The sequence below is a fragment of the Pseudorca crassidens genome, chromosome 2 (genome assembly GCF_039906515.1).
Source record: "Pseudorca crassidens isolate mPseCra1 chromosome 2, mPseCra1.hap1, whole genome shotgun sequence".
NCBI lineage: Eukaryota > Metazoa > Chordata > Mammalia > Artiodactyla > Delphinidae > Pseudorca > Pseudorca crassidens.
The window spans coordinates 57144772-57167286 of NC_090297.1; the positions used below are offsets into that span (position 1 = coordinate 57144772).

A 22515-nucleotide genomic window follows, 5' to 3' on the forward strand; every position below is an offset into this window, starting at 1 on the left:
TAGTGACAGGGGATGGAGCAGTTTATCAGAAATGTACATTTTGGGATTCTAAATGCACATGTTGACCTTGAATCTGATATTTTGGTTTCCCTTATTTGAAGCTTCATTTTGTGCTCTCTAATTATGAAAGGATGGGAACTACCAAGCATATCCAAGAAAGACCAAGATTTTTCTAATGCAGCTTCTGTATTATTCATTCCATTGGTGCTCATGTTTGTCTGACAAGATCCTCCAGTGCCTTCCCAACTGTTCCTGTGGGTTTGGTTTAGGTTCCTTTGCAGAGGTGTCAAGGACTATTTGTTTTTTATTTTCTTTGAAAGAGGCGACCAAGTCTAAGTTATTTAGATCCAGTAAGAGACAGAAAGGAAAGACGTTTGTCTCTATTCTAATAGTCATCATTGCTTCTGCTTTCAATGGAGTATCTTTCAGTGCTTGCTCTGGTTTGCAAACTGCTCTGTGCTTTAAAGTGAGAGCATCCAAGCCGATCAAGGAGAGGACTGGAGAGTCACATGCACTGCCCACAAAATCAGTGTTTTATACCATTAGGTGTGCCCTTCCTCCACCAAGAAGGAAAAAGAATGCAGTACTAAAATTTAAGTTTGGGAAAGTATGTTAAAACAAAATCAGCAGGCTTCTTTACTATAGGACCTCTGAGAGCCATTATTTTGCCAATAAGAGCAACAGCTATAGTTTCTTGTCCTGGCTTCATGCCAAGAACTTTATGCACATCATTTCATCCTTACAACAACCCCATGAGGTGAATACTCTTATTTCCCCCATTTTACAGATCGAAAAACCAAGGCTCTTGGATGTTTAGTAATTTGCCCAAGTTTACACAGCTGCAGGTGGTAGACTTGGGATTCATCCTCGGGTCTCTCTGATCTCAAGCCTGTGTTCTCAACCACTATGCCCTCCAGGCACTCTTGTAAGGTTTAGTGACAAAACATCCCAAACTTATTTGAGACTGACACACACCTGTACTGCACAGTGTCATCAAGATCACCAAAAGTCTTCTCTCCAAACCTACTCCTCTGTGTTCCTTTCTATAATTCTAGAGGGTTAGAGCCTCACTTCCACCCTCTATTCCTTTTTAGGTCTTTGGGGTTCTTACTTAACTGTAAAGATAATAAAGGGCCCCTAGGTAAAACCTTCAGTTCAGACCTCAACCCCAAAGAAGCTAGTTGTCCTCTGTCAAAGAGGGGCATGTTTCCATTGCCTTGGATGGGACTCTCTTTCCTGGGCCAGGCTCTGAGTCTTCCGAAAGAACTTTTCAAGGAATAATGCCTTCTCTCCAGTGGCCCAGCCACTATGCTCTCCTCATAACTCCTCTGGTTGGGGGAGGGGAGCTTTGTTACTCACCCAGCTCCTCCAACACCTTCCACAAGGCTCTGGGAGATGCTTGTTTGGTTGAATTGACCACTGAGCTAATGAGTGACAAGAGAAGCTCTAGCTTTCTTTCTAGAATCCTTGGGAGTTTTAGTGTTTAGTTTCCATATTCTTATTTAAAATTACTTGAAAATATTACCAGTAAAGACTATCAATTCTTAATAACTGTGCTGGAAAAAAACTATACTTTGCTGGTATTAAAGGATTGAATTTCTAAATAGAAAACTGAACTGGGCCAATGAAGCTCATGAATAAATAAAACTGTGCACCATTATCTCCTTAATTAAGTCCCAGTTTATTTGCTTGTAAATCTTTTATTGATGAAATATACACAGACTGGAAGAAATGTAAATTTAGGATTAAAAGAATAGGATACGGTCTCATGTTTTAAAGATTCGTAGTGCTTATCACTACTTGCTTCTTAAAACTTAACCTGATGGGAATAACTCATCTTGTATACCTCAAACTATATTTAATTAGATACCATTATGCCTACTTTAAAAATTTCATTCACACTGAGATGACTGCCAATGACCAAGTTTAGACAGTACTCAGGCCTCGTGAATCAGAAGAGTTACCTGCTATTGAAAAAGTTGGAAGTTAAGAATTTGCTCCAAGAACTTTAATTTCCTTATGGCAAAAGTTCAAAATACATAGTTTGGCCAACACATTGCTTTATTGGAATGCAGACACTGATTCTTGGCAAAGGCTATCTCTTCTCCTATGTGGGCTGTGTGTGCCCAGGGGATGGAATGGGGAAAGTGTTTTCTTGGCCTGCAGCAAGTTTGGAGGCCAGGGAAAGAGAGGTGTCCGTAAAGATAGAACGTTCAGTGCAACGTTTCCCGACTGGGGAAACTAAAGCAATAGTAAAGCATGTTAAACACAAACAGACACACACATACAACCCCCCATAAGCAAATAACCTTGAGCTACCTGGGGTTGAATTAAACAAATATATTTCCTAACTACATGTCCAATATGGAAGCCACTAGGCACGTGGGGCTATTTTAATCTTAATGGCAATTAATTAAAATTAAAAATCAGTTATTTAGATGCAGTAGGCAGAATTCAGTGCTCAGTGGTCACATGTGGCTAACGCCTATCTTATTGGACAGCACTTGTTCCAGAACATTTTCATCATTGCAGAAAGCTCTGTTGGACAGTATTGTTTTAGGGCTTTTAATGTGCTGGTCACCAAAAAAGAAATGCAGTGTGAAACCATTCCCACATATGTTTAATACTTTCCTCAAAGCAATGGTATAATTGTGTCCTAAGGAACACAAGTTGGGAAAGACTGATTCTTCACATATTTCGAAGTGCATGTATTTTAATTCATTTGATTCTCCTCCACAACACTGTGATGTATTAGCCTCATTTTACTGGTAAGGAAACGGATGCTGAAAGATAGCACTTGCCACCGTTGCAAAACAATAAATAGCAAAGCCAGTATCTGCCTGACCTCAGGTCTGTTGGATTCGATTTACCACTTCTCCGCCCTACTCCCCTCCCCCACCCACGAGCACACACACACAAAAAGAGAGATGAAAGTTGAAGTCATCCTTATGCGGTTCTCATACCAAAGCTATGATCGAACTCCAGGTTGAGAGCAGCAGATGAATTGAGAGCATGTCAATGGTTGCCAACTTTTCTGAACTCACAAAACTCAGATGATGTACATGTGATTTTTAAAGTTAAACAATGTTGTCCAATTATTTTCCAGCATTGTTCTTGGGAATAAGCACTGCTTGAAGGGAAAATGAAAGTATAATTGAAGGTAGAAGAATGAGGATAGAGATGTACAAATAATAACCCTCTATATTCTTGCAATACAAAATAATTGTGTAATCTCACAAAATCGTGTGAAACGTTAGTACAGTTGTGAAATACTCCTTAGGCCCTGACTACTCTCTGCTGAATGTGTGGGTTCTGTCAAGCAGGTTTTGCTTCTTAAACACTCCCTTAGTATCTTCTAACTGCACAACGAATCAATGAAATCAATTCAGTAAAGAAAAAGTGAGTAAAACAGTAAAGAAAACGTGCCACAAAAGGAAAAGGAAACCAGTTAACTAGCCACTTTTTTCCTTGCTTCTAGTCGTACCTGTATCAAAAAACAATCTTTACCATCATCAACTGCCTTCCATTTGTGTAGTATTTTATAGTTTAGTAAATACTTTAATAAGCATTGTCCATTCCAATTGTGACAACCCCTTTGCAAAATAGAAACGTGTCTTATTTTTTTAAAACAGGAAGCTGAGGCTCAGAGAAGTCAAGATCCCACAGCTGACCTTTTCCCGAGATTGACTCGGAAGACTATTTCTTGGAAATAGACCCATGGATAGACATTTTGACCTGCTCCTATAGCATGGTTTTCCAGCAAAGTAGAACCCTCAAAAAAGCTCCATAAAACTTCCTGACAAAGACTTTGCTATGTAAAGATTTATTTCCCATCTCTTTGCTGTCACTTCTGTTTTCTGAAAACATCCTGGGTATAAAGAAAACTTTGTAGTGGGACCTGTCAAAATATACCCTATTCTTTTATTCAGAGAAGATTAGCCAAAGACTAAGAATATTTATATTGAGAGAAAAGTATACAGTCTATCCATGCGAAAAGAAGACCTTTGTGCAAAATATGGGGCTAAGGTCCACCTAAAGCTACAAGACACTGCATTTAAAAGCTCAGGCTTTGTAGTTACATAGACCATTTGAGCTACGTGACCTTGAGCAAGTTACTGAATATCTCTGAGCTTTACTTTCCACTGAGATAGTAGAAGTACCTTCCTCCAAAGCTTATTGTGGGGGTAAAATAAGATAATGCATGTAAAATGCCTAACATAGATGCTGACCCAATAAAATAAAAAGTGAGTATACAATAAAAAGTTGGTAGTGGTGGAGAGGAGGTATCGGTAGGGATGGGTGGTAATAATTATTAGGGTTTCGCACCGATGAAACTACACTTAGAATAAGCAACACAGAGAAACACAATGCACTCAACATTTCAAATTGTTTAAACAAAGGAGCAAGATTTTCACCTCCAGGACATGCCTAAGATGGGAGCAGATGCTGAGGTGATGGGTTTTGCTGCTCAACTCCAAATCTCCTTGAGAATCTGAAAACTGGACATGGAGGTGCTGGTCTAGGATTCTCCAGAGAACAGAGTTTTGTGACATGTTGGAGGGGAGGCTATTTGGGGAGAGATATTTTCCTGGGGCACAATTTCTTAGACTTTTCTTGGAGTGATTTGATACCTGTGCTTCTAATCAAAGTGAAAAAAACCTCAGGAGTAGTTGGAAGTTCTCTGACTGAACAAGAACAGTTTGGAATATTGATTTGACTTTCTTAAGGTTGTTAGCCAAGTAGTTTACCCGTGTATCCCGGACAGATGACTGAAGACAGGCAGACCCCTGAGTCTAGAGACCTCTCTGGTGTGCTCATCAGCGTGCATGCCAACCTCTGTGTGTCCTCTGTGTTTCACATGCTTGTCATTGACAGCCAGAAAAGTAAATCCAAGGGCTCTTTTAAAAATCATCACAAAAATCATCGCAGGCAACCTCTACACAGACAGATTCCTACCTAGCCACGTTTGAAAAATAAAATCCTCTAAATTCAATGTGTTTCTGTTAAGATTCTACACACAAAATATGCATGTACCATCTAATTTACTTTCTTACATTTTGTCCTTTGCTTACCATCAAGTGTTTGCTTACATTTATGAAGTTAGCACTCATATCTTGAAGCACAGTAAGAAGGATACTTCTCTTCTGTGTTTTATATACGTAAATATTTATATATATATATATATACACACACATACACACATATTTATATATATGTATATATACATATAATATGAAAAATCTTTTTTTTTCAAGTTCTAACCTCCATTTTCATCTTGGACATAAATAAATTCTGAATATGCAAAAATCAAGAGAATTTATCATAAGTTTGGTGTGTACCATGGTCAAAATGAAGGATACCCGCCCACCCAGCCAAAAGAGTCTTAAGAATATATTTTCTGTCACAGGGAGTAATAAAAGGATTTACCTTTCACTGGGTGTCACATGACAACAAAAGGCAATGAGCTTCAGCTTCTGCCATCAACCTAGTGATTTTTTTTCTTTATTGAAAAAAAAAACAAACCCAAACCCCATGTGCTACAGAGTTGACTGTACTAACTGCTGAGGTGAAAAAAATGGCTGTGATTGACACTGTGTTGGGGAATGGGGAAGGCGGGATCCAGTGATGACAGCACTTTTGGCCACCTGCGTTCCTAGTCATTTTTAACACCAGCTTGTTTTTCAGGTGCATCATCCCCTGCTCGGCCAGCCACCCCCTTGGTTCTTTGCAGCACCACGACCCCACCTCCACCTCCTCCCCGGCCTCCGTCTCGGCCAAAGCTACCTCCAGGGAAGCCTGGAGTCGGAGATGTGGTATGTTCCCTTCTGCCCTGGCCTGCTCAGAAACATCCAGTGGGAATGACAAACAGGAGTCCAAGTGCCTGAATGCGGGTCATCTCAACTTCAGGTCTAAGTCTTACTTACAGTGCTTGTACAAATGGCCCTGACAGGTGACATCTGAAAGACAGTCACTGCAATCAGAGTGTACGTTTCAGTTGCCCTCAAATCTCTAACACCTTTCAAGCCAAGGTCGAAAATAGTAGGAATAGGATCCTGGGGCCCTTAGTTCTTCTACAGTGGGTTTGATGAAAATTAAGATAATAATGCTCAATTGTGCTAAATCCTTTAGAATGGGAGGTGTTTCCTTTCACCATATTTATCTGATTTTGGAAGATTCCAAGGGAGGGCAAGTCCTGATTTCTGTCCCCAGACTACAGAGAAGTTACCGGTGGTAGGCACACTATGTGAATATAAAGGACGGTGATATGACCCAATGAGTTTTTTCTGACATTTCTTGCATCATGTTTTAAGGCTGAGGGGTGGGAAACATTCTGTGTGAACAATTAAGAGACTTCTGGCAGAGGTAAATTTCTTTGGTATCTGCACACAGGAGTCACAGACTGGTGATGTCCCTGATACCTAGTTTAGCTAGCACAGTACAGTATTCTGTATTCAAATATCTTTCAGTGGGTATAAGCTCTCACATTATGTTACTTGCTTAGCTCCTGGGGGCATAAGAGGCCATCCTCCTGAAACATCACTGACCACACCCCAGACCTCAGCTTCTCTAAATGTGATGTTCCTGTTGAGTGCAGCGCATTACGGTTGATGGTTCCTCTAGCTCCATCCACAAGCTCCTGTACAGATATAATCAACTTCAGTGTAAAAATGGTGCCACCTGTTCTCTTTTAAGAACCTGAGTTGTCATATCTGGGGCCGGGAGACCCTAAAAACATGGAGGGCAGACCTGTGAATCTAACTTTCCATTTCTTTTCTTCTCCCTGCAGCCCCGACCTTTCAGCCCTCCCATCCATTCTTCCAGCCCTCCTCCGATAGCACCCCTAGCCCGAGCTGAAAGTACTTCTTCAATATCGTCCACCAATTCCTTGAGTGCAGCCACCACCCCAACAGTTGGTAAAAATTATCTCCTCTCTTCTAATCTGTTTGTGGTTTTGACTGGCTATTATTTATGATCTGAAAACCCTAACGCCCAATGTTTCTGATCAAAGTTGTTTTGCTGTGTGTTTTGCTACTATCATCTGACTCTTCTTTTAAAAGCACCTTCTCAGCAAAGAAGGCAAAGTGCTTTAAGTAAGCAAATAAGCAAATAAAAGAATGTGAACACCTGTGTTTTGCAGGAATTCTCTTATGCTATTTCCATACAGAGCTATTCATAAAAGTAAAGAAGAAATCGTCAAATAAGATCCTATAATTTAGATATTATTTCTTATAATGAAAATAGTCTCCATTGAGGGGGGAATTTTTTTTAAATTCCAACCGTGTAACGCATCAGAAATCACAAAATTTAGAACTTTTATTTTCTTGAAGCTTTCATTTCTTCATCACTTTGGTTCTCCTTATGTTGACAGATGGTATAAACATGGGCACTGTGGGACGTGAGAAAACTTTTCGACATTTTTTGTAGTGCTTTTCAGTGATGTGCGGTCAATTTTCCCCAAGAAATAAGTCATTGCTGGCATTTTCAGTAAATGCCTTTGTGCCTCTTTCCTTATGGTGTGATGAAAGTGAAGAGTTGAGAATGGCTGCTCAGCTGGATGGTTTTCCCAGGTTTAAATGCCTCTTTTTGCCTGGAGTGTCTTCCCTCTTCCCAAGGCCGGTCTCTGTCTACACCTCTTTACCCACCTTCCATAGCTCCTGCTTCCTCTCTCATGTTTGCATGGTATCTCTGACCTGGGCTTTCCCATTCCATTTTTTCCCATTGTCTTCCTTTATTGTCTGAATGCCCTCCAAGTCTCCCATATTATAAACCAGCTGGCTCATGCTGCATTGCTTGGGAGAATCATTAACCAAAGCTAAATAAATTCCTGCTGCTACTTGCCAAAAAAGAGCACACTACAGAGTTGCCCATGGGAGGAGTAATTTGATCAAAGCCTGAAGCTCTTCTGGAGAAGAAATCCCTCTTTTCCCAGGGAAATAAGTTAAGGTGTGCCTCTTAGGCCCCCAAAGAGAATTTCGACCATATCACGTGCTCTACATTTTTAATCAGATCAGCCCCAAAGAATTCTTCAGATTTGGTGAAAATATAGCCAGTTATCCAATTTCATATGATTCGTTAACAGACAGATATTTAACACCATTTATATAACCATGTCTATTCTTTACCTGCATCATCAGCTGGGGCAATTCAGGGCTCCCTAATTTTAGATGCCTATTAGCTAGTTTCTCTCTGGGTTTTGTTGTTGTCGCTGTTTTGTTTTGTCTTTTCTGTAACTTCTGACCTTATTTTTGAACTCTCTTTAATACTCTTGATTGCTACAGCCATTTCCCCCACTCCTGCTTTGTTGTTTTTTCCTCAAGGTCATTTGTTCCACTCACTCTCTGTGATTTTCCTGGTGGTCCAGAGAGGAAAGTAAGGATAATAAACTGTCACTCAGAAAGCAGACCTCAAGTGACCTCAGATGACCATCTAACCTATTCCTTCAACTCATTGAGATTCATAGAGAAAATTGCACACACAGAGCATTTGACCTGTGGCCACGTTTTGTACCATGTGTTCTCATGCTCCCTGCTGCAGAAATCTCAAATCCTGGTCAGTGACTCTGATTCTTAACACAGCTAGTATGCATTCTTTTAAGATGAACCACAGAGGGACTAAAAAGAGAAAAAATCCACCTTAGAGGCTGGTCACATTGCTTCATTGCTGAGGAGCATTCTGATTTTATCTGTTTGGGTCTGTTATTTTTGTTTGGTTTTCATCTTCTTCACTCTCTTGTTCTTTATTTCCTGCTGCTGTGGGTCACCTGACAGCCGTTTCTCTCTGAAGTAAATACATTGTCAACGACCGCCCAGCAGCACCTTGTGTAGCATTGTTTATCTCTTTTTGGAGAGGATGTGCTTTGGCTGTTCAGCACTAAGTTGCTGACTGTTCATGACTGCCTTGGAACATCAACTTAATGTAATCAGATGGCTTGGGGGAGATAGAATTTCAGCAGCAAATTCCTGACATCGATGGCTCAATATTTCCCTCCCTCCACCAAGATACTTTTCTGACATTTCCTGTGACACTTGTGCCAAAATTGGGACATGTGTGGCAGAAACTGGATACTTATTATTTGTACTTGCTTATTGCAAAGTTTAATGTAATTCAGGGATTAAATTTTTAAGAGCATGTCTGGTCTTCCTACACAACAATTCAAGTAAGAATTTGCTCCTGCCAGACTTCAGGCATAAAATCTTCTTCATGAGACCTGTGGTTATAAAGTAGTAAATCTGATGCCAAATGGAAAACAGGACTTACTGTGCATTGTCACATTCAAATAATGAAGAGTCCCTTTGCAACTATATGTCGCTGAATTTAAGTTACCTTCAATCAGAAGATGCACTATTATTTTCTATATGACTGAGAAAGGGCGGAGAAAGCTGCCAGTTGAGGTAAGGTGCAATACTTCCTTATCATATTGATTTTAAGACCCATCCCATTTCCAGAGAGGTTAAAAAGTACACATAGTAGAATCAATGAAATACAATAAACTCCTTTTGTACTGAACAAAGCTCACAGGACCTTCACTATTTGATTTGGGGGGAAGAATCCTATTAATATTATGTGAGTAAAGAAAGTGTTTAAAGTTATTCTATTGTCAGAAACAAATTCCTAGACATTTAGAGATAGAGATAAACAGGGAGTTATCTCTAATTGTATATATCCAATTTATTATTTGTTTCTTATTTCTATAGGTGATAGTCATTTTTTTCGATGTTTGCAAAACCTTCCTTTGGTACCCCAATGCAAAAAGACCACCCTGAAGACAATTTTTCTTCATTGTTAAATTCACTATGAATTATATTCCTTCACTGTTAATTATGCATTTTTAAATTACATCTTTAACATCCCAGGAATCTGTAATGAATGAAAGGTAATCATTTACGGGCATCAGATGGACTTTGATGCGTCCTTTGGTGTAGATCTTTGAGCAAAAGTGATTTGTATTCAGTACAGGAATATTAGTCATAGCATTTAAAACTTAAAATATTTCCTCCAAGTCTTTGTCTCTCTAAGCTGGGTGGCAATTCTGACTTAGATAAGCTTTTTAAAAAATATAACTATATTAACATCAATTATTCTGGACAAAAAGAAAGACCTTTGGAGGTGGATATTCTTGATCCCAATTTTAAATTCTCACAGTTTAGTATTTTTTTCCTTCTGCCTTTTTTTTTTTTTTTTTTTTGAAAAGCCTGTCTCCAGTACTGACTTCCCTATCTCAGATCAATCTGAGGCAATTTCCATGGTTAGTTCTTAAGGAAATTTTTCTTCTGTACTTGATTTGAGTGTTGCCCTTATTTAAATTAAGCACAGAGCTATGCAACCACCCATTTTTAAGTTCTCTGATTTATTTAGTATGTTTTCTTCTAAGCGCTCAATGTCTACAACCACAATAAAAAATGATAGCCACCCTGTTCAGCCCTTACGAACCATTCTTTTGTAACTTCAGCTCAAAGAACAAATGACAGTATTGGAGGCTCCTCATTTTAAGGAGATTGTAAACAGAAAATTAGTTCTTCAAAAGAAAGGAATATTCTCCACCATTCCCCACTAATAGGTATGAAAAGGCACTGTTACATTCAGTTTCTGCCAATGTAACTTTTTTGTGTCCTATTTTCTGGAGATATTATGGGGTATCCTTCTTAGGGCCAGTTCTTTTTCCTCTCCTACAGATATTATAGGAGTTGCATTTGCTTATTCTAGCCACCAAGGAAGCCACATGTATATTAAAAGCTGATTGACAGGTGCTATCCTAGAGCCTTAAGAATTGACAAAGAAATAGTTTCCCTGCCTTATTCACTAAGTCTAAGGAGGCAAGCTAGTAGAATATTTTCCAAGAAGCAGAGTTTTTGAAATAATTTTACTACCCTCATCCATTTCCTTATCTTACTTCTCTGCGTTCTAGGGAAAATTCTCCCTTACCGGTCTTTGTACAGAATTTATTCAATTTTCTATTAAAGTTATAATAATACCCTTCAGACGTGTGGCACTGATTGATCTAAATCACATAGAATAAAACTTCAATTGTCTACATTTGTTTGTTGGTGAGGAAGGAGACCGTGTACAGAGATCCAGAACGGTTGGGATTCAGAGCAACTGTTGTGACCAGTTTACAAAGACATTTGGCCATGCCTGATACCATAGCCAAAGATGGAATTACAATAATGCTGTTCAAAATTAACAATCCATAACTACCAAGTACAGTGCAAGGCAAATTGAATTTGGATATTGATGAAGTTGAAATGGGATACTTCATTCAGGGACCTCAGATTCATACCGTTGCATTTTTATGGTCTCATTAAAAGCTTCCTCTTTCCCCATGGGGAGGAAGGTGCATGCTGGGTGATCCCATTGAGCTGTCAGCACTCTGTCCAGAGGTTCTGTTGATGGATATATGTCCAGCCACTTGAGAATTGTGTCTGAGTGAAATACACCTGCATGAGTCAATTATTAATGATAGTGCTTTTAACAACTCCCTGAAAAGGTGGGGGTGTGATTTCTTCCATGGAGCTGACTTCAGTGAATTCACAGATGCTAACATCTGGCATTTTTTAGATTTCCATTTCTTCTCATAGGCTCATCATGAAATAAGCACATCACTTTTTTATACCCTTTCCATAATCTCAGTGTCTTAGGTTTTGTTTCCTTTTCCATTAAAATCATTCCTGTGTTTCGATCAGTAAAGTGTGTTGCTTGATTTCATTTGAGATTTGTATTTGTGTTTTTGTTTTCCATTCCTTTATATTTCTTTGGTTCATAGTGTCAGAAGATGATGTTTTTTATGACAAACTGCCCTCGTTTGAAAGGCGCTGTGAAACGCCTGCAGGTATGGTGCTAGCCGAGTGATCTCTAGATATCTAGACTTTAAAAATCCAAGCCCTTATGCCATCTGAATGCTCAACTTCATGGACATGCTCCTCGCCTCATGAGTGTCCAGTGCCGATCAGATGCACCGTCTGTTTACTGTTCATCGTGTAACTCATGCCACTGAAATGTTTTTTGAGTGAACATTTTATAAAGCCACAGGTTGCATGACAGTTTCTCAGTGAAAAGGTTCCAAAAAGGTGAGATGCTATTGCTTTGTGAATTTACAGAAGGAGGAATAATTTAACTGCTCAGAATTATGTGTCCAGTGACGGCTTTTTAATTAAAAATATAGTAGAGCACCGTTAGTAATCTTGTTTTCTCTTTGGTACGTAGGTAAAGGGTGTTTTGTGTCTGGATGCCTAAGGTGATTCCAGGGGAGGGGATGGAAGAAATATGACATCTTCCATGAACTTTCAGTTGATATGCAATGCTGTTGTTATTGAAAACCTCAGCTAAGTTTTATATAACCTATAACTCCGAGTTCATCTTTTTGAAAACATAGAAGGGGATGACATTGAAGATGAAATAAATACAGCAATTGCTGAATGACAGTTTGGCCAAACTCATGCAGTTAAAATATGCTGACGCCCCTGCATGGCCAGGAAGACTTCTGCTCCATGCGCACCAGCACCGAGTACCAAGCTACCAGCAACACGTGCCCATCCCTTTAGGCCTCCATAGCTTTGCTTTTGCTTTCTGTTTCCCGAACTGAAAACAAAATAACAATAATAATAGATTGCCAGCCTTCCCTTTTTCCTGCACGCTAACGGCATGCAGTGCCTCTGCCCTCCCCCCTAGTGAGATGAATGACCTGCTCTGTAACTCATACTGTGTCCTTCTCTCTCCCTCTCCTTAACCTTTCCCATCCCGCTTCAACTCCTGGCCATGCAGAGAATGAACAGCCTTCCCTCGTTTGGTTTGACAGAGGAAAGTTTTATTTGACTTTTGAAGGTAAGTAGTGCATAGCATACCAGATTCTAATTTATCCTCCCCTCGTGCCTTTTCCCCATTCACATTTTTAAATCCCAATTCTCTTCAAAAGACTTGGTCTCACTTTCTATATAAAAATGCTATGGCTACTTCGAAAATATTAAATACTAAAGAAAATATTCCATGAATTTGGTTTGTACGGGATCTTCGATTTTTTCATATTAAAAAATTAAAGCTAATTTGCAGTTAATATTGGTTACTTAATTAACTGTGTTAAAATGAAAAAAAACGAACACCTTTTTTGGGCAAGGAACTTAACTCTGTCAACCAGGGCTCTTTCTTAACTCTTTTGCAAATGCAATGCAACAAATATAAGGACATTTTTGGTTGGAATTGGAATTTAACTTTGCTTTGGATAATTAATATTTCAGATACAACATCCATTATTGTAAAATGTAAATGTGTAAGTATTCTTATGACAAGGAATGCTGCATAGGAGGTCAGAAAAGTGAGGAAAAGATAAAAAGTATTTTAGTAAGTTCTATTTACATCTTCTGAAATGGAAATTGAAACTGGAATGACTAGTAAAATGTACAGCTACCACTGGACTTGCCATTTTAGAAGATGAAAGAAAATATACATAAATATAATGTCAGGTATCTAACCTCAATGTTGGATAATTTGTTATATTCTGTATTAAGGATTAGCATTCTTCTGTTCTATATTTAAATTCTAAATCATTTTAACAGGCCAGGCATTTGATAAAATGGCCTGTTTAAACTATTGTATAGGAAAAATTAAGTAGTTCAACTTAATTAATGGACTGTCTTACACATATCACTTAAAACTCTGCTTTCTATGATTTTAAATAGCTAAGTTTATCTTGGGATAAAAAGTTGGCCAAAAAATATTCTACTCTAGAATTGAACCTAAATATTAAACATCTTATATTTCATGACAACAAAAAGAACTTTCTTAACTTAAGTGTGTGTTTTAGCACAATTGTAAAAAATCAGAATGACTGATACAGATTTTGAAGTAGTTTTTGTGGTGTGGCTTTTTTCTCGTAACAGTGACTTTTCCTTGCAAGATGGTCCCAGAGATGGAAGTCCTTAGCTTGGAGTAGCCTGGGTAGCAACAGGAAATATTGTATGATTTAAAGCTTCCCAAATACTTGATGTCTATCCTGGGTCAGGCAGAGAACAGGTGGATAGGCAGTCTTTAAGGCAAGATGCATATTTTCCACATGATGTCGGAAAACTTCGTTGCCTCAGGCCATTAATTTTGTGATAACCAAGATGCAAAATCCACAAATTTATGACCTGCTAAACTTTCTCTTCGAATCAGATGGAATTAAAAAGTGTCCAGGTGTCTTTTTACTGATCAGCACATCTCAGAGCAGAAGCTACGGTTGAATAGGTTGGTGATCCTGACTTATAGCCAATACCTGCATACATAAAGGCCCTTTCTCTGGTTCAGTCTGGCCACACTAGAAGTTGTAGTTTACTCTGCTTTAACCAGGAAATTAAGCCATATGCTACCGGCAACCTTCAAGTAACATCTGGGGCTCCAAAAAATATATTTCATAATTTTTTGTTGGTGTGGTTTGTTTTGGCTTTAGAGTATCTGTTGGTTGGTTTGCTTGTGTTTTGGGTTGGATTTCTTTAACCAGAGAGAGGTAGACTTTTTCTGAAGATACCAATCTAAAGAGAACTTTTGGTTTTTGGTTTGTTTGTTTTTAAAATCCACATCATCAATCAAATATAAGTATTAATAAACATATGGAATAGCAATGTGAGCCCCTTTTTTTCTTTTTAGGAAAAAAAAATATTTGTTAGTAGATTTTGGGGTATCTAAAGTTGGTAACATTGCCATTTTAATTAGTAAGATCCAAATTCCTTAAGCATCTCAATTTAAGCCAAGAGAAGTCATACAAGAAAGAGGTTGAATAGAAATTAATTGGAATCTCTAGTTCTGTGTTAGCTTCATCTTGGACTTTGCTCAAGGCTGGAAAGTATAGGCAAGGCTTCTTAAGGGACTATAGGAGCAGCTGTTTCATAAATGTGTCCCTAGTCTTCTCATCAAGAAACGCTCATGCAGATGAAAATACATTACAGTGAACTTCAAGAGAAGACTTAAGAGAAACTAAAAATGACACCTTACCCCCGGAACTAAAAATGACACAAGGATGGCTACATTTTGAGAATGGAAAACTTTGTTTTCATCACTTATGTACATTCGTCTCAGGTAGTTTTAGCTAGTGCAACCTGGAATGATTTTTAAATTTTCTGCTGTGATGATAAAATGGCATAGAAACAGTGACATGTTAAAATGCCTTGAGAACAGTGCCACTACCCAAATTTTAAACTCCCAAAAGACTGTCATTCAACATGTTTTATTGAGTAGCACTTTTAGTATATTCTTCTAGGGCACTCTGGCTTTACCCACATTTGTTATTATTAATGTTAATTATCTTTATCTTCAATTCTTTATTCAGGGAATGCAGAAGAGGAGGAAAGATTCCCAGCTCAAAATATTCACTTGTTCCCAATAGCTTTGAAATTATTATTTGTTGGCATCTAAATAGTGTTTCTGTCATTTTCAGAACCTTAGCCTGTCTTATCCATTGCTTTGTTCTTACAGTGCTCTAGGCATTGTTGTTACCCAGTGAGTGTTTGAGTCACTGACCAATCAACCAACTCACTAATGAACTTTGCCTTATGAACTTATTTGGAGATAGCTTGAGATGCTTCACACCTCCAAAGTTAACTTAACAAGAGAGATAGAAAAGCATTAGATGATAGTTCTAACTCTGAAGAGTTCCAAAGCTTGTCTTAGTGGTTTACTTTTATAAACAATTGCATTTTTAAAAAATTCACTGAAATTTTAACCTATTTAAGTTGAGCTGAAAAAAAATGGTGAAGGTTATGAAAGGTGGTAACTGTTTAAATTCATTCATCCAGGAGTATATCCAACTGAAACTATCAAGTATTCTTCTGAGATGGAAGGAAGGGAAAGATATTTCCATAACAAGTAGAAGATGTGACTGTTAGATATTTGAATAATTCTGTAGACCATTTGAACATCAAGGTGTTTCCAGAAATGTGCTGTCCCTCTCTTTGTTTAACTTATTTAACTACAAAATCATCTTGTATCTGGTAATGGAAAAAAAGACGACCTACAGCCATACATTCTTGAGTGTCACCTCTCCTCTGTGCATACAGCCACTTGCACTCTCCTCTCAAGACAGCTCCGTGCTCCTGTTTACTAGTCTCACTCCCACCAACCTGTGGGACTGGCATGTCCTTAGCAACACCCTTCTCTGCATTCCCAGGCTCTCTGCCACACTCGCCCACCTGTTTCCTTAACTGCATCCCAGCTCTCTCCAGGGGCCATCTCTTCTCCTCTAGCTCTCTCCACGGAAAGTTCCTTAGTCTTCTGTGGGCCCTATGTCATGGGACTACGAGTTCTCCCAACTCCCCATTGCTACTTCCAACTCCCACTCCCCATAATGTAAAGCAGCCATCTGCTCATTCTACCTTTTACTTACGGCCGTCCACCACTGACTACGGAGCATTCCTCTGCGTTCATCTACAGGCTTAGGGATGCTGGCAGCCCCTTTTCACCCTCTTCTCCACCTCACTCCCTAGCTTCATTTTGTGTCATAGATTCGATGGGGATGATCCACCCAACACCCTCGCTCCAGGGCCTCTTGACTTCTTCAGTTCCAATAAACTTTCCCTCCACTCATTAACCCACACCTCTGGCCACATCTTGGAAATGGTCCCTACTGACAAGTGTCATTTTGGCTATCTCAGAACTAACCATGTGTCCCCCTTCCTATACTCCTATACAATGATTCTTTCATTCAACAAATATTTAGTGAGTGCTACTGTGTGCCAGCACTGTCCTAGGCACTCCCCTGTAGGGAACAAAACAGGAAAAATTCCCTGTCATCATGGAGCTTACATTTTAATGTGGAGAATCAAAAGTAAAAAGATAAACAAGTAAAATTTACAGCCTAAGTTCTACAGAAAAAAAAATAAAATAGGGAAGGAGAATGGAACATATTGGGGGTGAAAATAAATAAATAAGAGGACCTGAGGTAATAAAAGTAATGAATAATAATAACTAACACCTGAGTTCTTACTATGCAAAAAGTACATTTCATCTACTATCTCATTTTATCTGCACAACTCACTGATGAGGCAATTCAGATTCAGCTAACATAAGTCACTTTTGCAAGATCACTCAGCCAAGAAGAAGCAGAGAAGGGATTGAAACCAGGCTCCTAGCTGGAGACCGAGGCTGATGCTCTGCTCCGCGTCCATGATCTCATTCAGCCTTCGCAACAGCCCCTTGAGATAGGTGATGCTCGCAGGTTTTTCCAACTCTCCTAACATTCCAGCTTCCTGGTCCCCTGACTACACCTTATCTTTGACCTTGTTGAAACCTCTAGTCTCATGTCCACCCCACTCTCATTCAGTCCACTAGCCAAGCCTACATTCAAGTTTTCTTCTTTATCCAGGTTAGACCCCACAGAGGAAAAGTATGTCTCTATACAGTGGGATCTACATTTTCCTCTTTGGAATTATGTAGTCCATGTGAAAAAAGTAACACTTGGATATTTTTAACTTCTGACTTCCTTCAGTAGGTTATTAAATATCCCTGCTTAAAACTTGGTAAGACATAATCATAGTCATGGACCACTCAACTTTCTTTGCCCTGACAATAGTAATAGCATCCTGTAAGAAGCAAACAGGTCAAATTTTTCACATATGACCAGGAGGATAGTAATTCATTCATCTGAGAGTCACTAAAGAAAGAAAAATTGAAAGGCATAACCAATTTTCTGGGAAGCAGCTGTTTTGCTAAATTCACGATATTCTTCAAGTGGGAAGTGTCCGCTAATTGCCCCTACCCCACTGTAGGCCCTTTTCAATCAATAATGCAGTAAAGTTATCGAGTACCCAACTCTGCAAGTCACAGTGTTAAGTACAACTAAGTTGGGGAAACAATATAGAAACATAAAAAGCAGTGATACAAGACTGTCTTCATTAAAAATATTAAAATCGCACTTCCTAGCTATTCTGAATTTTTCTATGTAAAGTGCATTGTCAATATAAAATGTAAAGCCCTTTCTATTCATAAATGAAGGTCACAGTTTTTAAAATAGCCTAAACCTGTGAAGAAGATTCAAGTGGAGCTGAACCTGCAAAATGTTCCACCAGGTAGATCTGCTGAGGGTTTCAGAATTCACTCGACCTCTTCACAAGAAATTAATGACCTGGTTCTGAAAATCTCTGGGATTGACCAACATGCTGATATTTCACTTGTTCCTGTTCTTTGGGGCAGGTTCCTTGGCTCACATGTTTTGTGTATGACTGTCATGCTGGAGATAGACAAGAAAGTCAGTAAAAGAGAAGCCTCTCTCTTTATTCCACTCACTCCTGACACCAAACATGTGGGGTGTTTCCCTTCACACTGAATAATTCTGACGTAACTACCTGGAGTTAGGCACACCCCACGGCTCAGTCCCACAAGGCTGCCCCCCGCTTTACCCACCAGTCACAAGTCCCACAAGTCACCTGTACTTCTCATTGACTGCCTGTAAATTGAGGGCTCTCCACAGCCACCTCCTGGGTTTTGATAACTTGCTAGCACAGCTCACAGAACTCAGGAAAGAGCTTTACGTTCTATCACCCGTTTATTCTAGAGGACACAGCGCAGGCACAGGCAAATGAAAGAAATGACTAGGAGGAGGTATGGGGGTAGAGGCACGGATCTCCCATGCCCTCTCTGGGTGTGCCGCCCTGTCAGTACGTTGATGTGTTCACCAACCCGGACGCTCTCCAAACCTCAGTGTTTAGGGGGTTTATGGGAGGCTCATTATGTAGGCACAGTTGTGTGAATCATTGACTACTGGTGATTAAGTCAATGTCCAGGCTCTCTCCTCTTCCAGAGGTTGGGAGATGGAACAGAAAGTTCAACCCTTTAACCAACCAGCCCCCATCCTCCAAGAGTCACCTCCTTAGTATGGACTCAGGTATGGTTAAAAGAGACTTTTTATGAATAACCCCAAAGCCCCCACTAACCCTCTCACTCAAGAAATGACAAGGGTTTGAGGAGCTCTGTGCCAGGAACTGGGACAAAGACCTAATATGTGTTTCTTAACATCGTAGTCAGCAAAGTGCTCCCTGTTTTAGCCCTGATGTCCAGACCAAATTATGAATGGGTTGCTAGGGATGATGTGAATGTACAGAATTCATATCAGAATTCTATCCAATTAAATACTTGTGGGAAAGCTTAAGAGTAGGTGGCAGTTTCTATCCCAAGTCACCAAGCAAAGGGTACCCTTTAGTGAAAAGGTGATTTTATTTGGATTCAGCATATCCAGAGTACTGCTGCTTATACCAATACTGCTGATGCAATATCACCAATAAACCCTTACCATGGCTCTCATCTTCTGCTAATTACTCCCTGGCCACAAACTCGTGTAATCTACACAGCAACTGTGTGAAGTGGGCACTATCGTTATTCACACTTTACAGATGAGTAAACAGAGGCACTGAGAATTCAGGTTACTTCCCCAAAATAACACAGCTAGTCAGTGGGTAAATCGGTTCAGAGGGAGTTAGTGTTATGTTATAAATGCTCCTAACCACTATAATATTCAGATCTTCTCTGTGCCACTCAATAACTATGTGATCTTGAGAATTTAATGTCTCTGAGTTTTCTGTTTTGTAATTGTTAAAGTGGAAGGTATAATACCCACCTGGTAGGATAATTAGGAAAATCAAGTTAAGATAGTTTGTGTGTGTGTGTGTGTGTGTGTGTGTGTGTGTGTGCTTTTTGGTTTGGTTTTGGGTTTTTATAGACTTTATGTTTTAGAGCAGTTTTAGGTTCAAAGTAAAATTGAGAGGAAGGTACAGAGATTTCCCATTCACCCCCTGCCCTCACACATGCACAACCTTCCTCATCCGAGTGGGACATTTGTTACAATTGATAAACCTACATTGACACAGGGTAGTCACCTAAAGTCCATAGTTTACATTAGGGTTCACTCTTGGTGTTTTATATTCTATTGGTTTGGACAAATGTGTAATGACATGTATCTGTAATTATGATATCCTACATAGTTTTTTCACTGCCCTAGTCCTCTGTGCTCTAGTTATTCATTCTTTCCCAGTCCCCCAACCACTGGCAAGCACTGATCTTTTTACTGGTTCCCTAGTTTTTCTTTCTCCAGAATCTCATATAGTTGGAATTATTCAAGGTGTAGCCTTTTTCAGATTGGCTTCTTTCACTTAATAATATGAATTTAAGATTCCTCCATGTCTTTTTATTACTCGTAGCTCTGAAATGTTTTTATTTTTCATACTTTGAATTTTCATTCAAACTGAATGAGGAGAATTAAGGGAAGGGGCCAAGAAGGTTCTGTAGCTAAGATGCATTTGTTTATTTCTGGTATTTTCCTGGTCTCTAAAGTGACCTCTTGGGTCTCTGGTAGTGACTAAGGCCAGGAGCTTCCTTTTGTATCCCCATCAGACTCACCGATGGTGTATTTTCTTCTAATATGGTCCAGAATACACAGTTCTTTCTGAATGTGTCCCTCATGCAAAAGAAAATGAAGATAATTCAATAATTTTAAAATATGTAAATGTTGGACAGCCTTTGCTTTGCTCAAGATTGAAGTCTTTTATTCCCCAACAAAGGAAATGAACCCTGAGTTTCAGTCACACTTGTCTGGGTGCAAAACTAGATTAAATCGTAGTGTTTCTCATCTGATTGGGGTTACCAAATGAAGAACAAATAAGAACAGCACAAAGCCTTAAGCCCCACAAAGAAGAGTTGTTATGTGTAGACAATTTCAAAACCTGAAGCATAAGTTAAATAGTTCCCTAGATCAGGAAAAGGGAACTAGGGTTAGTAATGAATAGAATAGAAAAACTAAAGACTGTTCATTCTTGTATTTCTTCTTTCAGTGGTTAACAAGCATTCCCTGAGCTGCTCTTAGCTATCAGAGAGCTATCACACTCCCCTGTGAAGGAGTTATGGAGGTAAAACAATATGGCTTCTTCCTTGTAGGAATTCACAAGAAATAGAAGAGTTAGGATTTTCTATAAAAGGCATACTGTAGTGAATGTCATAATAGAATTTTAAAAACACGCTGGAAATGTATGAGTAATGGATAGATTTTTTTTAACTGGGAGGAATCTGGGAAAGCTTTTTAGAGACACAGGGACTTTGACCTGACTGACAGTAAGGTACAAGGAGGACTTCAGACACCTAAGATTGTTCCAGTTTGAAGAATGACTTGAGCAAAGGCGTTAGGGTGAGTGATATCCACATCATACCCAGGAATGATATCTACATTATATTCAGTAAACACTGGGAGAGGCTAGGAATGTTTTAAGAAATGATCTTGAAAAGTAAGTAGAGATCATATTCCAAAAGGCTTTCAATACTGAGAGAAGGAATTTGATTACAATCTTTATGCAAGGTGGAACTTTGAGAAATTTTGGAGAAAGAAATTGGTAGGATCATCTTTGACTTTTAGGATTAGAGGCACAGAGAAATTTGGGGATTTACTGAAGCAGTTCGGGAGAAGTAGGAAAGAACCGACGGTACCGTTTTCACGGAGAGCTTTGGAAAACACCATTGAGGTAGAAACATCTGACATCTAGTAGGTTGTGGAAAATAAGTGAACACTTCCATTCTGAGACACAGGGAGAAGGGTACTGTTGTAAACCAGGAGAAAGGAGACTCCAAGAGCACTAGATTTGGTCAGAAAAAATGAGTTTCTTTGGAGACGTCTCAGCTTTGAAGTCCTGCACACCATCTATATAGTATGAGTCCAGGAGTAAACAGACTGTGGAAATGTGGGAGTTATTTGCTTAGAGGTGAGGACTGAATCCAGGGAGGTAAGGGTTTAGCCTTGGGGCAAGCCTGTATCAGGAACCATATGGGAAAAGGAATGCATTGTAACCTGGAACTTGCTCCATTGTATCTTTTCTTTAAATAGCCACACAAGTATTAATGGTTAATTTTGAATGCAGGATATTTAATGGACAGGTTTTTGTGGTATATATTAAGTGCCTAGATCTTTTGCTCATCTGTTGTCTCTCGGTCACTCGTGTTCGGGGGAGAGCGCCTAACCGGCTCACCCGGCTGCACTCTGAGTATGACCGTTCACCTAAGTAACAGATAGGAAAATTGCAGACACCAAGCCTAGAAGGAGGATACCAGCTTCTAGAAGGCCATTATTGCAAATACAAGTTAGCGTAGAGGTGACATCCTGCCTCTTTTCCCTGACCGCTGCCTGTCCACGCCTTTCGTCCTCTCTTGGGCGTGTGTCCTTCTCATCTGTCTTGTAAGCTTCTATCTCTTCCTTCTGACCCACAGACGTGAACACTCAAAACTGACCATCATTTGAGACTGAAGGAATCTTTAATATTTGTTGAGTACATCAAACAAAAACGTAATGACTTGTATAAACCTTACAAATAATTGAGTAATAAATTTTGTATTTCTTGGCTTATAAATAGAAAGAAAATTGTTTCTTTTAATAGGGCACTTCATTTTTCTTTTTCCATGAAATAGGAGCTCTTGCAATAAATTTTAAAGTTCCCTGCCTATCCCCACGGTAAACTTATATAAGTCATGTTCAAAAGGAGCAATTAGTTGCTTCTTATGACATTATAGAGTTTCTAAACT

At 39.2% G+C, this 22515-nt stretch overlaps 1 protein-coding gene across 24 annotated transcripts in view; it reads left to right on the forward strand.

Annotated features, from left to right (window-relative positions):
• The window catches only part of SGIP1 (SH3GL interacting endocytic adaptor 1), a 213973-nt gene that overhangs the window by 149347 nt on the left and 42111 nt on the right, over positions 1-22515 (forward strand). For 10 of the 24 annotated variants that reach the window (XM_067726463.1, XM_067726472.1, XM_067726464.1 and 7 more), the window contains 3 exons: positions 5686-5813; positions 6788-6914; positions 11762-11827. In XM_067726463.1, the coding sequence (XP_067582564.1) occupies positions 5686-5813; positions 6788-6914; positions 11762-11827 (321 nt within the window). Of the gene's footprint in view, positions 1-5685; positions 5814-6787; positions 6915-11761; positions 11828-12759; positions 12820-22515 lie in introns of all 24 variants that reach the window. The other 14 variants (XM_067726466.1, XM_067726473.1, XM_067726486.1 and 11 more) reach the window with 2 other exon arrangements.